This window comes from Notolepis coatsorum (assembly GCF_963971535.1).
Source record: "Notolepis coatsorum genome assembly, chromosome: 3".
NCBI lineage: Eukaryota > Metazoa > Chordata > Actinopteri > Aulopiformes > Paralepididae > Notolepis > Notolepis coatsorum.
The window spans coordinates 161,251,028-161,265,225 of NC_140167.1; the positions used below are offsets into that span (position 1 = coordinate 161,251,028).

The 14,198-nt window shown below is 42.7% G+C and overlaps 2 protein-coding genes across 2 annotated transcripts in view; one reads left to right on the forward strand and one right to left on the reverse strand.

Moving 5' to 3' along the window:
• Window positions 1-424: 424 nt before the first annotated feature.
• upp2 (uridine phosphorylase 2) lies at window positions 425-5,519 on the forward strand (the record flags this gene model as incomplete). Its single annotated transcript, XM_084310157.1, has 7 exons — window positions 425-474; window positions 754-868; window positions 2,069-2,227; window positions 2,708-2,822; window positions 3,420-3,629; window positions 4,348-4,494; window positions 5,377-5,519. 7 exons carry the CDS (start codon window positions 425-427, stop codon window positions 5,517-5,519), a joined length of 939 nt encoding a protein of 312 aa, XP_084166283.1.
• A 2,504-nt stretch (window positions 5,520-8,023) lies between these two features.
• LOC311226038 (coiled-coil domain-containing protein 148-like) overlaps window positions 8,024-14,198 on the reverse strand; it is a gene marked incomplete at both ends in the record, with an annotated part of 168,175 nt that continues 162,000 nt past the window's right edge. The window contains 3 exons of the mRNA XM_084311418.1: window positions 8,024-8,170; window positions 10,249-10,386; window positions 11,216-11,333. Coding sequence (XP_084167544.1) covers window positions 8,024-8,170; window positions 10,249-10,386; window positions 11,216-11,333 — 403 coding nt within the window. The remainder of the gene's footprint in view (window positions 8,171-10,248; window positions 10,387-11,215; window positions 11,334-14,198) is intronic.

Consider the following 14,198-nt stretch of genomic DNA (forward strand, 5'->3'; position numbering starts at 1 on the left):
ACACCTGGTCTGACATAGCAGCTCTCCTACCGTTATTGTTTACATAACCTCATGCTCCTTCCACTATGAAGTAAGAATGATATAATATGGGTTTGTTTTGCCTCAATAAGGAAGTAATACTTATATAATGTGTTTGTTTTGCGCATGTTATTACAGTGTGAACATGTGCTGAGGTCTGATTGACCGGTGCTGTTTGTTTGGGACCAGTCGCGTCTCTTGGTTATTACGTTACACTCCTCCCCGTCAGCCAATCAGTCCAGAGAGGTGCAGACTATATGAGCTGCAGGTCACAGACCAGTCTGTTATTCTCATCTGCTGCAGAGGAAGAAACAACGTTCTTTCAGTTCCGTCACCAAAGACTTTCCATTTTTGAGGCGTTTTCATACTTTTATTTTTTTTAAAGACTTCAACACCTGCTGTGAATATGGCACCTATTCTGGTGCACTCTATGGGGAACGATGAGGATTATTTAAAGTGAGTTGTTTTCTGTTTGTCCATCATACAAGTAGTGGCATTGCTTTTGTTTTTAGTAATTGTCCCTGAAAAGGTTTTTGTTTTAAACTAGAAGTCATGTTTGGACGACCATCCGGGATCTAATCCACTCTAGTTGTTCTGTTGAATGATATATTATGTTAATTATTTAATCATATTATTGTTGTTGATTATTATGTATTATTATTATTATTATTATTATTATTATTATTATTATTATTATTATTATTATTATATTGTCCACATTGTGTCATTCCACAGACAAGAGGTCCATGTCAAAAACCCCCATTTGGACAACATGGAGGAGGACATTCTCTACCACTTCAGCCTCGGAACCAAGACCCACAACCTGCCAGAGATGTTTGGAGACGTCAAGGTTAGTGGACGCGTGGGACAGTGAGACATGGTGTAGTCTGACTGTTGTGTAGTTAATAGAGGATACGTACTTTTGGTTGATATGCTACATTCACACTAAAAGTGATTTGGATGAATGTAATGCAGTATTATCAGTATTATAGAGGTTATAGGTGTATATTTAGGGGGGGTTGCAGGGGACATGTCCCCCTCAATATTGGGAAGAGGTCAATTTGTCCCTCTCAAAAGAATATAGCTAATGAAGACAAGCCCCTCCCAAAAAGAGGTAGAAAACAAGGGGGTCAAAACATTTATATATCCTTCTTACCTGCAACTATATATAATAGAATAACATTTGACTAGAATAAAAGTACACCAGAATAAAAGTACACCAGAATGCAGGAAAGGTGTTCGGCACTCACCTGGGGGAGGACGCCTAAAATGTGCCCCTAATGTTGAAACCAAACCTACGAGCCGGGACCTCTCTGGACTAATTGGCTGACGGGGCTCAGGAAGTAGAGCAGTCGTCTGGGAATCCGGAGGTTCCCGGTTGGATTCCCGCTCCTCCCGGGCAGCGTGTCGAAGTGTCCTTGAGCAAGACAATTAACCCCTAATTGCTCCTGACGTGCAGGTTGGCACCTTGCATGGTTGCCTCCGCCGTCGGTGTGTGAATGTGTGTGAACGGGTCAAATGTGAGGAACAAATTGTAAAGCGCCTTGGATAAAAGCTGCTATATAAATGCAGCTATTTACCATTTAACATTTATGACGGGGAGGAGTGTAGAGTAACCAAGAGACGCGACTGGTCCCAAACAAATAGTACCGGCCAATCAGACCTCAGCACATGTTCAAACTGTAATACACTTGAAACAAACCCATTATATAATTATTACTTCATTATCGAGGAAAAACAAACCCATATTATATCATTCTTACTTAGCAACTTAAATAGTGGAGGGAGCATGAGATACATTGCTGTATGTACCCTTATTTTTTATCTTATTTTCAATTGTTATTATTATATACCAGTATTTTAATAATGATGATGATAAAAAGGTATTCATATTTGTATTATTATTATTATTATTATTATTATTATTATTATTATTATTATTATTATCAATGATAAAAAGAGGGGTACATACAGCAAGGTTGCTATCTAAAATCTCAGGGGTTCAGTTGTTCTTCATAGCAGCCCTGATAGAAAGTCTCTCCGTCTCTAGTTTGTGTGCGTAGGAGGGAGTGCCAACCGGATGAAGGCCTTCGCCCAGTACATCCACCAGGAGCTGCATCTCCCTGGAGACACGGAGGACATCAGAGACATCTGTGAGGGGACAGACCGCTATTCCATGTATAAAGTGGGCCCCGTCCTCTCGATTAGCGTAAGTGATAAAAAACGACTTCCACTTGACTTTGAACTGAAAAATCCCGCTCATCAGTAGAGTCCAACAATCTTCCTCACACTAGCTCCGGATAGTTAGCTACAATCTATGCTGTTCCTCACACTAGCTCCGGATAGTTGGCCACAAACCAATGCAAAGTCAATGGGGTCAAGCTCCTGTCTGTATGAGCTGACCGAAGCGGACTGAAATCTACTTTGTGCGCACCGTGGAGTGGCTTTCAGTGAGCTTCGTTCAGTTTGCACGGACGGGAGCTTGGCCCCATTGACTTTGGCTGGCTAGCCGGAGCTAAGCGTGAGGAACAGCATGGATTGTGCTGAGAAAGGACTCTACCGAGTATTGAAATAGGACTATAGGGTTAATGAAATATGAACTTTTAAAATAGAATTCCTGCCCAGACGTTCGAGGTTATGTCTGGATGGTTAACCTGACATCCTCTTTGTCTCCCTGTCTCTCTTGCAGCATGGTATGGGCGTCCCCTCCATCTCCATCATGCTCCATGAGATGATCAAGCTGCTGCATCATGCTCACTGTCGCGACGTGATCCTCTTTCGCCTCGGCACGTCTGGAGGAGTCGGTGAGGATCTTGCACACATTGAATAAAAACCTCCCCCTAAGAGTTAAGAAACGGAGCTTCTCTGTGCCCTTTTGCAGAATAGTTGGGATCAATTTAAAGGAACACGCCAACATTTGGGGAAATTAGCTTACAGTCTTCTCCAGCGAGAGACAAGAAGATAGCTACCAGTTTCCTCTCTGTGCGTTCAGTCGAAAGCTATCTGGCTGCACGTTAGCCTAGCTTAGCACAATGAATGGAAGCGGAGAGTGACGGGTAGCCTTCGGGAGAGGTGTTAGTTGGATAATGCCTAGGCTACCCGTCACTGTCCGCTTCCATTCATTGTGCTAAGCTAGGCTAAGATAAAATAAGATTCGAGGAACGATAAGGAAATTCGGCCATCATAGCAGCATGGGGGAGGGGGGAGGGGAGGTACGTACAGGTATGGGCAGGGTAATAGTAGAAAGACATAAATATAGGTAATAATAAAATTTGATCTGAATATAAAAATATGAGGATATTTTTGCACAAGAACAGGGAAGGCTCCAGCAGAAACATCACAGGCACACGTCTGTGGAACGAGGCGTGTTTGTAACGTAATTTCCCCCGGCGTTCTCCCAGGTCTGCCCCCGGGGACAGTTGTGATCACGGACAAGGCGGTGGACTACTCCTTCCAGGCCCAGTTTGAGCAGGTGGTTCTGGGGAAGGTGATCATGCGGAGCACAGAGCTGGACGAAGGCGTGTCCAGAGAGCTCCTCCAGTACTCCACTGAGCTCCCGGACCTGCCCTCTGTCATCGGAAACACCATGTGCACCCATGACTTCTACGAAGGTAAACCAAACAACTTGAATTCATAAAATAATATATAGTTTGATATATATATATATGTAACGGATGGTACCGCAAAGCGCAGTCACGATGGACTTCAGATGTTGTGAAGTGACTGGGGCGAGTAGCGGTGCTATGGGTTAAACTCACTCTCACCCTTAAAAGACACATAGACACGTTACAAAGCAGTGAGTTCACTTCTTGGTATAGCGGTCTGTGCTTTTGCCCGCGGTGTGGGAGACCACGGGTTTGTAACTCCTCCGGGGCATCTATCTCTCACTCTCTCTCTCCCTCTCTATCTCCTTCTCTCTCGCTCGCTCGTTCTCTGCCTCTCTCTGTCGGCACCCGCTTGAGGAAGTGTAGATATTTCCACTCGCTCTGTTGTTGAGCGAATGGTTGAGCTACAACCATAGAGGGGGCGTTACTGCAGATCAGCTCCGTGCTACGTAGGACAGCGAGTCAAATCAGAATAGCTTAATTCACTGGGGGAGGATATTGTCTCAACTGAATTGGAGCAATCCGCCAAAATGAGAATTAGAGACGCAGACCCCATTGATACAAACCCCCATTGCTAGGAAACAATGCTAAACACTGGAAAAGGCCATTTATAAGACACAGGACCTTTAAGGTGACGATGTCACAACCATTACATATATATATATAAATATGTTTATTTTTGGTACTGGTGGTGTACTGAGGCCTGCGCTGTGCTCTTCCCCAGGTCAGGGTCGCCTGGACGGGGCCCTCTGCTCCTTCACCCCTGAAGAGAAGCTGGAGTATCTCCACAAGGCCCACGACGCCGGAGTGAGGAACATCGAGATGGAGTCCACCGTCTTTGCCGCCATGTGCCGCGTTTGTGACCTCAAAGGTATCAAACCACCATCCAACCTCACATGATCCCAGGTTCTAGATCACTATCACCAAGAGAACTCCTTGGGAATAATCTAAAGAATATATTAGATAGATTTTTTTCGTTTTTAATTAGATTTATTAGACGATTGTAACAACATACGTCAAGGATAAAACACAATAAAGTCAGAGACTTTGGTCTGCCACAAACATGACATACAGTATCACAAAAAACAGACATATACGTACAACGTGGAAATCATCTTAAGAACGAAACAATTTTCATTGCATAAATAAAATAAATATAGCTACCCGGTATAAAATACAATATGCTATACTGCAACATTTTCTAAAAGCCAGATTTTTACCTTTTTCTTAAAAAGATAGCGACTGCTGATGCTCTTAATGGTCAAGGGAAGTTTGTTCCAGTTCAAAGCTCCACTGTACTTAAAGGAGTATTTACCCATGTTGGTTGAAAACCGGGGTTTATGACCAGGGCCCGTTTTGATCACGATTCTCTTAGCAGGGTAGCTGATGTAGGCGTCACTGAAACTGTCTCAAAGGCTTAAAAGGAACACACCAACATTTTGGGAAATTAGCTTACCGTCTTCTCCAGAGAGAGAGACAAGAAGATGGATACCAGTTTCCTCTCTGTGAGTTCAGTAGAAAGCTATCTGGCTGCATGTTAGCCTAGCTTAGCACAATTAATGGAAGCGGACATGACCGGTTAGCCTAGGCATTGTCCAACTAACACCTGTCCCGAAGGCTAACCGGTCATGTCCACTTCCATTCATTGTGCTAAGCTAGGCTAACATGGAGAAGACGATAAGCTAATTTCCCAAAATGTCTTTTTCTTTTGAGGAATCCCTTCTAACGGATGTTTTCTTCCCCCCACGTCCAGCGGCCGTCATTTGTGTGACGTTGTTGAACCGCTTCGAGGGAGACCAGATCACCACCCCTCACGACGTCCTGGTGGAGTACCAGCAGAGACCCCAGGTCCTCGTGGCCCACTTCATCAAGAAGCGCCTGGGACACATCGCCTGAAGATCACGTCGTCTGAAGGTCACGTCGTCTGAAGGTCACGTCGTCTGAAGGACACATTGTCTGAAAGACTCCTCTGAACCCCTGCCCTCAACCATATATATATATGGATTGTATATAGCTACAGCCTCGGCTGATATGTGTATATACGTGATATGTTGATATGTGAATTAGATGGTTATTTGATGTACTTGATATGTTATGTGAATTAGATGGTTATTTGATGTACTTGATATGTTGATATGTGAATTAGATGGTTATTTGTTATACTTGATATGTGAATTAGATGGTTATTTGATATATTTGATATGTGAAGTAGATGGTTATTTAAAGTCACTTTCAGATGTTGTAAGATGTTCAAGTTCAAGTTTCAAGTTCAAGTTTCTTTATTAGTTGTCATACAGAAGTTCAAGTTTCAAGTTCAAGTTTCTTTATTAGTTGTCATACAGAAGTTCAAGTTCAAGTTTCAAGTTCAAGTTTCTTTATTAGTTGTCATACAGAAGTACAGAATACTTTTATACAAAATGCTTCTTTCTGTTCTTCTGTCTAAGTATGTTACTTTAATATTTGTATTTATATTTACTACGTTGTTACATTATGTCATTGTCGTGTAATTTATTAAATTAAATGTTATATGCATTAATTTCTGAGTTTAATCTAGTTAAATCTTTTGTCTAGAGGTTAGCCTTCATCTAGAAATAGCTGGACTCAGAATTCATTACATCTGACTTCTTAATCCTTGTTGTTTTCCTGTGAGAGCTACAGACTAAACTGCTAAACTGAGCCACCATTGATTTCAAATAACTTCAGTTTACAAATGATCTTTTTAGGGGGGAAAGTATCTTCTCACAAAGTATTAGTTGAATGAATGTATAATAATATTATTATTATTATTATTATTAATAATTATAATAATATTATTATACATTAATAATATAATAATGTATGTAGTATTATATTGAACCAACAAACTAGCATGAACTTAGCACATTCATATCAACTGAAAATTACATTAGAATTGCATGAAATTATATGAAAGGGGCTTTTGTCATTATTGGTGTAAATTCAGCAAAACATTCAAATGTAGGTCAAATACACAACACACCTACTGTACACATGACTTACTGTAACACAATACATATTGACAGAAATGTACTGACTAGTGTTATTTAAATGTAATCAATTCAAAATGTAAACAGCAATTGCAGTTTGCTTGCTAATGAAAGACTGTTATGTAGGTAGGTGGAGCCTATCCGAGGATATTATGCATTGTGTGTGTGTGTGTGTGTGTGTGTGTGTGTGTGTGTGTGTGTGAATCCGCGCAATATCTCACAAACTATAGGGCTGATCAGCCTGTGGTTTGGCATAGAACATTACAGAGACACAAGAATGAACGTGTGGGAATATGTTTCACATCAGGCAATGGGAAGTATTTTGGGGGAATTCATTTTCCGCATTCTTCATTGACTTTCATGTAGCCCTTCTGTGGAGAGTTTACGGATGTAACTTTTTACCACCAGAGGGCGACAACGGCTTTCGCTCTGCATTCACAGGGGTCAACACAAAGCAAAGTGCAATGGCCGAGCCTCACCCAATGAGATCTCATTAACATCTCCAATGATTATCATTTTGAAAATTACAATATAAATTAGACATTTTGGGAGCGGGGAGTTTATTTTGTGATGTGAATAGTAAGCATGGCCATAGGCAGCCCTCTTGACTGAGCATCACCCACCAGCGTGCCTCTCGTTACCAGTAACCAGCTAGTGTTACTCAGTTGCCTTTTGAGAAATCATAACATGATTTACAGACTTCTGGTTGGGCAGTCAGAGTTTCAGTTTCGAATTGTGGACTACCTAACGTAAGCGCCAGCATTTTGGAAACAACTTGTACATGCTAAAGGCACATCAATCTCAATAAAAACCACAAACTGCAAGAAAGCCCTTGTGACTCACACACGTCCTGAAAATGCCACAAGAGACGATATAAAACAAATCTGTACACGTCATACGTCCTTCATTCATTGGGGGGAAATATTTATTACCATCTATAGCATGAGGACATAATGTGCTCCAACGAGCACACATTCTAGTTCTCAATTATTTGTTGAGGGGTTGGACAGGATTACCCTCTCACGCCAAACATTCTTCAATATTAAAGCTTTAACGGGGTTAACAATTATATTGAAGGGGACATTTTTCATTTGTGGAACATGTGCAGATCATCCAACATTAGACACTGATTCTACAGCCTGATCAAATAGAATGTATATCTCCTGAAATGGCGGTTGTTGGCACTCTGTGTCATAGTGTAGCTTACTTTAACTTCTGGCAGGAAAGTGCCTCCGATGTTCGCTTTCTGAGTGCTCCTCTTACTGTGCTAAAAAATAAAGTTGATTGTCCACATCTGTACATTACTTTTCACACACTGAAATCAATTAAATGTAAAGTTATGCATTGTGGCCTATATTCCAAGTAATTGGAGTAGGTTTGAGTGGAAGACATGAGTCAAGGCTTGAAAACGGTGGACTGAGTGTCACGTCGAGGAGGTTTGGGGGGTTTGAGGCTGGACAGAAGCTCTTTGGCGTAATGTGTCTGGTGGAGACCTGCTTCCCGCAGAGCCTGTTCAACCCGGACTCTTGGATCAGACACAATCTGGAAAACAGATTATTATTATTATTTATTTTATATTTATATTTACTGCATATATATACTGTCTGAATATACCTGCATATAATCCTTCTATATACCTACTTATACACCTGCATATAACCCATAACTCTGTATGATGGCATGTACAATAATGCTGTATATACCATATATATATGTATTCTTATCTCTATCTAGGTCATCCCATATGTATTCTTACCGTATATATATCTATCCACATATGTCTGTACATACCTGCATATACAAATTTTTAACATCTATATCTGTACATATACCTTACCTACTCTTACTAGTTACACTGCTGGCCAGTAGTATCTTTATACCTGTATCACTGTACATACAGCTGTACTACAGCTCTGTACATACATCTGATTAGCACTATTACGCAGTAGTACTAATCTATATATTTTATACCAAGTTTAATCACCAGTACATTGTATATTACTATTGCACTTTACATTTGCACTCTGGTTGGATGCCAAAATAGTTTTCATTGTACTGTACTAGTGCTGTATAATGACAATACATTTGAATCTAATCTAATCTAATGCATTTTAGGAATTTGGCAGACACTCTTATTTAGTGTGATTTGCAACAGTCTATCGTGTTTAAAATCACATATCAACAACATTGCAGATAAACAGAAACAAGGAACACAAGAGACAAAATGCGAAGATGTTAGAATAATGTTAAATAAAAACATTCCTGTGTCAATTGTATCATTTAGTAAATATATATATAATATGTAACACATTCAACTGTAACGCATGTCATCTACAAGCAACTGTCTGAATAATAACAATAAGTGCAATAGGTACAAAAAGGCCAAATTAGCACCACATTCCTTCACGTAGGTCTCAAACAAAGAGATTGTAAGGTTTGGATAAACAATTTAACCAGCACTTCATTCGATGAAAAATGGTGTTGTTCCATTTCATTTCAAACCTTTATTTGAACTCGAAAGGCAAACTGGTTGTTTTTTCCCCAAACGTGACTTAGCTGAACCGAGGTCAGTTACTGATCCCTCAAGGTTTGCTATTGGTGGCTCTGACCTCATTACACAATGTTTTGGTCTCTGTTCCCCCACTGTGGTGACAAACGCCCCCGAAAACAAACGCACACATGTTGTGCCAACAGACGGCCTTGGGAGGCTCGCCGTTTAAAGGTCTGTCTGTGAGGAGAGTTGACCCAAGTCAAATATTGTTATGAGCAGTGGTTCAGATTCAGATTTGTTTATTGTCACATATTTTCAGTACCTTACAGCAAAGAAAGAGAGTGAAAATCTATTTGTTGTGGTCCCTCAACCATAGCAGCTTCCAATAATATAAATACAATAAAATAAGTATGTTTTATACTTGGTGGAATGGTGGAAAGTAACTACCGGTAAGTATTTTTACTCAAGTACTGTACTTAACATTTTGGGAAGTTAGCTTATCATCTTCTCCAGAGAGAGACAAGAAGATAGATACCAGTTTCCTCTCTGTGCGTTCAGTAGAAAGCTATCTGGCTGCATGTTAGCCTAGCTTAGCACAATGAATGGAAGCGGACATGGCCGGTTAGCCTAGGCATTGTCCAACTAACACCTCTCCCGAAGGCTAACCGGCCATGTCCGTAAGTACAGTACAATGAAAAGAAGTTTGGCATCCAACCAGGGTGCAAATGTAGCAGTAAAGTGCAACAGTAATATACAATGTACAGGTGATTAAACTGGGTATACAATATATAAATGAGTTGCCTTTCGAATAAAGATTAGAAATTCGATTAAATCAGGGTTTATATTGGAGGGAATGTGGAAGTAAAACCACTGACCAGAAGATAAAGCTTCTCCCCGGACCTCATCTGAGTATCTGTGTATGTGTTGATGTGATAGAGCGGCTTCTGGAGAACAAACTCACCTGAGTATCTGTGTATGTGTTGATGTGATAGAGAGACTTCTGGAGAACAACCTCACCTGAGTATCTGTGTATGTGTTGATGTGATAGAGAGACTTCTGGAGAACAACCTCACCTGAGTATCTGTGTATGTGTTGATGTAATAGAGAGGCTTCTGGAGAACAACCTCACCTGAGTATCTGTGTATGTGTTGATGTGATAGAGAGGCTTCTGGAGAACAAACTCGTCCTCGTCGTTCTGTTGCCGGCGTCTCCGCGCCTCCGTATCTCCCATCATCCTCTCTGGGTCCGCCTCTGCCACCACGGCAACCTGAGACAAACAAGTTTATACTGTGATGACGTAGCATTATTTTCTTGAGTTGGTGTTCTACTGTGGGTCCTGGCAGGGCCTGTGATGGCGGCACAGTGGTGTAGTGTAGTGGTTAACACTGTCGCCTCACAGCTAGAAGGTCCAGGGTTTGATTCCCGCTTGGGGACCAGGTTTCCGCATTGCCAGGTACCCAGGTGGGGGTATCTTCCGGGCCTTTCTGTGTGGAGTTTGCATGTTCTCTCCCTGTGCTCGCAAGGGTTTCCCCTCCAGAATATAAACCCAATGGAAAAACATGCAGAACAGATCGCTAACGCTGTCGCTTCCCTGACGAAGATGGACAGGAGCACTTGGATTGGTCCCCGGGGCGCGGCCCCACGCTGCAGCCCTTATCTGCTCCTGGCTGCCCTTGGGGGGGAAGGACGACGGGATGGGTCAAGCGCAGAGACTCAATTTCATCGGCGACCCAAAACAATTGCATGTGTGTGTTCCTGTGTGTGCCGCCCATCGCATGTGTATGTCTGCATGATAAATAAAGACTTCTTCAAAAGTCCAGTTTATATCTGTAGGTCCTGACAGGGTCTCTGTAGGTACTGACAGGGAAAGTGCTTTAATTCCTTCTAGGACCAACCACAATAAAACATTTACACACTCATCAGTAGCACAAGACATTTTGGATAGAATATCCCCCCCAAAAGCCATGTTATTATGTTATGTAATGTCATTCCCGCATGCCGCCACAAGGTGGCAATGATGCACCAACCCAGATCTATCTCCCTGCGTTTCAACCGACAGAGCCCATCAGTGCAGCAGATGATTTGACGTGACCCACCTGATTCCTGAGCGCCTCCAGACGAGTCTGCCTCTCCTCCTCTTCTCTGTGGCGCTCCAGCACCCGCGCCTCCTTCTCCTCCCCGCGTCGCAGCAGAGCCTCCTCCCGAAACTGCACCCTGGAGGAGGCGCAAATGGTGGAGAGAGTGAGAGACGTCTCGTGTGACCCAGAAGCCTCTCTGTTCTGTTCCGTTCCGTCAGCGGGCGCAAAGGGCAGAGTGACGTCTCGTGACCCGGCAGCCCTGTTCTGTTCCGCTATCCGTCTGGCTTTTCGTGAGACAGAGAGAGAGAGACTACACCTCTCAGCTTGTCTCATGTCAGTCTCCCTCTCTCAACCCCACGCCCCCCGCGTGAATACTTTCCCTAAGCCAGTTGTACTTTTGCGCAATCTGATTGGCCACTGACGTTTCTGGTCATGTGACATGTGCGCCAATCGTGGGACGGCAAGTTCTGCGCCTATTTCCGGGTCTAACAGCCTGCAAACTACCTAACGCCTAGTTTATCACTGGTTAAGCTTAGGCGACGTTGGTTAAGGTTAGAGTTTGGAATCAGGGCTGGTGTTCTATCGGCCTGCTCTAAGACAAACTCTAACCTTAACCAACTTTGAAAGAGTGCCTAAGCTTAACCGGTGGCAGAACTTGGCGCACATGTCACATGACCAGAAACGTCAGTGGCCAATCAGATTGCGCAAAAGTACAACTGGCTTAGGGAAAGTATTCACGCCACCCCCCCCCCACCCCTGCTGCCAGCGCTCAGTTCCAACGGGATCCTCTCAGAAACCACGGATGAAGAAGCGGAGACCGTTTGGTTTTTTACCGGAGACGAGATGCTAAAAGTCTAACGAAGTACGGGGTCAGAATTCCCCCTTTTTCTAGTTTTTACTTTAAAGCTGTATAGTAGGCAAATAGGCCCGGCGGAAATAGAGCTGAGCTCTGCGTCACTTTTCAAGCCCGTGCACACGCTACAAAGGTTTTCCACAGGCTCCCAGAGGCACCGGCAGCTTGAATACAAAAATATATATATTTATATTTCCCAGCCTCGACAGGTGGTACTTGCACTTTGCGTGTACTTTTTGATGAGGAACGCAATGGTGGTCTTGGTCTACTGAGGCACCCCGGGGACACGCTCTAATTCTGCTGGGCAGGTAAACTCACTCTTTCTCCAGAGTTGCCTACTGCAGCTTTAAAGGAACAACATTTAAAACTTTTTGGGAAATTAGCCTATCGTCTTCTCCAGAGAGAGACAAGAAGATAGATACCAGTTTCCTCTCTGTGCATTCAGTAGAAAGCTATCTGGCTGCACATTAGCCTAGCTTAGCACATGGCCTAGGCATTGTCCAACTAACACCTCCCCCGAAGGCTAACCGGCCTGTCCGCTGCGGCGCTTCCATTCATTGTGCTAAGCTAGGCTAACATGTTGGCGTGTTCCTTTAAGTATTACAGCTGGTATAAAAACTATTCATAAACTATACATAAACTATTTGTAGTTATTTCTTCTTCTTATTTGATATATCCCATGAAACTAGGGTAGTTGTAGGAGTGAAATATGATACCTCAAAATCGCCCCATCCTGCCAAAAATCACTGTTCTCATGGAAATGTGAAGATAAAAACACACGATCGGCAGATATAATAATAACACAAGTCATGATGAATGACAACAAAGTCCCAGTCTTGTTCTTACACTGCAGTCGACGTTAAGTGGCGTTGAGTCGATAAAGACTCATTTTCACCAGCGAGGTGAATCACTTTGCCGTCGGACCCCTCGTGTGAAACGAGTGCATCATTAAGACATTAAGATTAAACACACAGAGGTCTGTTCCTCCGGGACAAGGCTGCGGTTCAGGTTCCTCCTTCAGAAAACCTTCACTGAAAGGCTGAGACTTGGGACAGAAAATTGGCTTCCTGTACAGAAATTGATCCAGCTTTCCTGTGATTAGCAGAAAGAGGATTGTTGAAGCTGTTCTCATCAATGTTGGACTATGGTGATGTGATTTATAGGCTGCGGCTCCAACTCTTAAACCACTGGACTCTGGTTTATCATTCTGCCCTCAGATCTATTACTGGTGACAGATATGATACACTGTATGATACCCACCACTGTGTTCTTTATGATAGATATGATACACTGTGTCCTTTATGATAGATATGATACACTGTGTCCTTTATGATAGATATGATACACTGTGTCCTTTATGATAGATATGATACACTGTGTCCTTTATGATAGATATGATACACTGTGTCCTTTATGATAGATATGATACACTGTGTCCTTTATGATAGATATGATACACTGTGTCCTTTATGATAGATATGATACACTGTGTCCTTTATGATAGATATGATACACTGTGTCCTTTATGATAGATATGATACACTGTGTCCTTTATGATAGATATGATACACTGTCCTTTATGATAGATATGATACACTGTCCTTTATGATAGATATGATACACTGTGTCCTTTATGATAGATATGATACACTGTGTCCTTTATGATAGATATGATACACTGTGTCCTTTATGATAGATATGATACCCACCACTGTGTCCTTTTTTTTATCCACTTTTTCTCCCATTTTCTATTTTTCTCCCATCCCAATTTTTCATATCGTCCAATTCAACCCTCCCCTGTCTTTTGAACGTTGTTTCTTGCCTCCCACAAGCCGGCTGCAATGTGGACTAAGTCATACATAGCACGAGTCCCCTCCGATACTCGAGGTAACAGCAGTCGCATCTTTTCACCTGCACGACTCGATCTTTCAGCGTCGGGGGTCTGGGCTTTGGAGGGGCCCCGCCCCCGTCGCTTCTTGATTCTACTGCGCAGGCGCACCAACCGACCTGTAGGAGTCGCTGTCCACAACGCCGATCCCCACCCTTCAGTTTCCCTCCCCGTAATACGGCCAATGTGTATTACTTTGGACGACCAGCTAAACTGAAAGCAATGTGGAGAGCGGGGCTCGAACAGGAAGCATCCTGTTC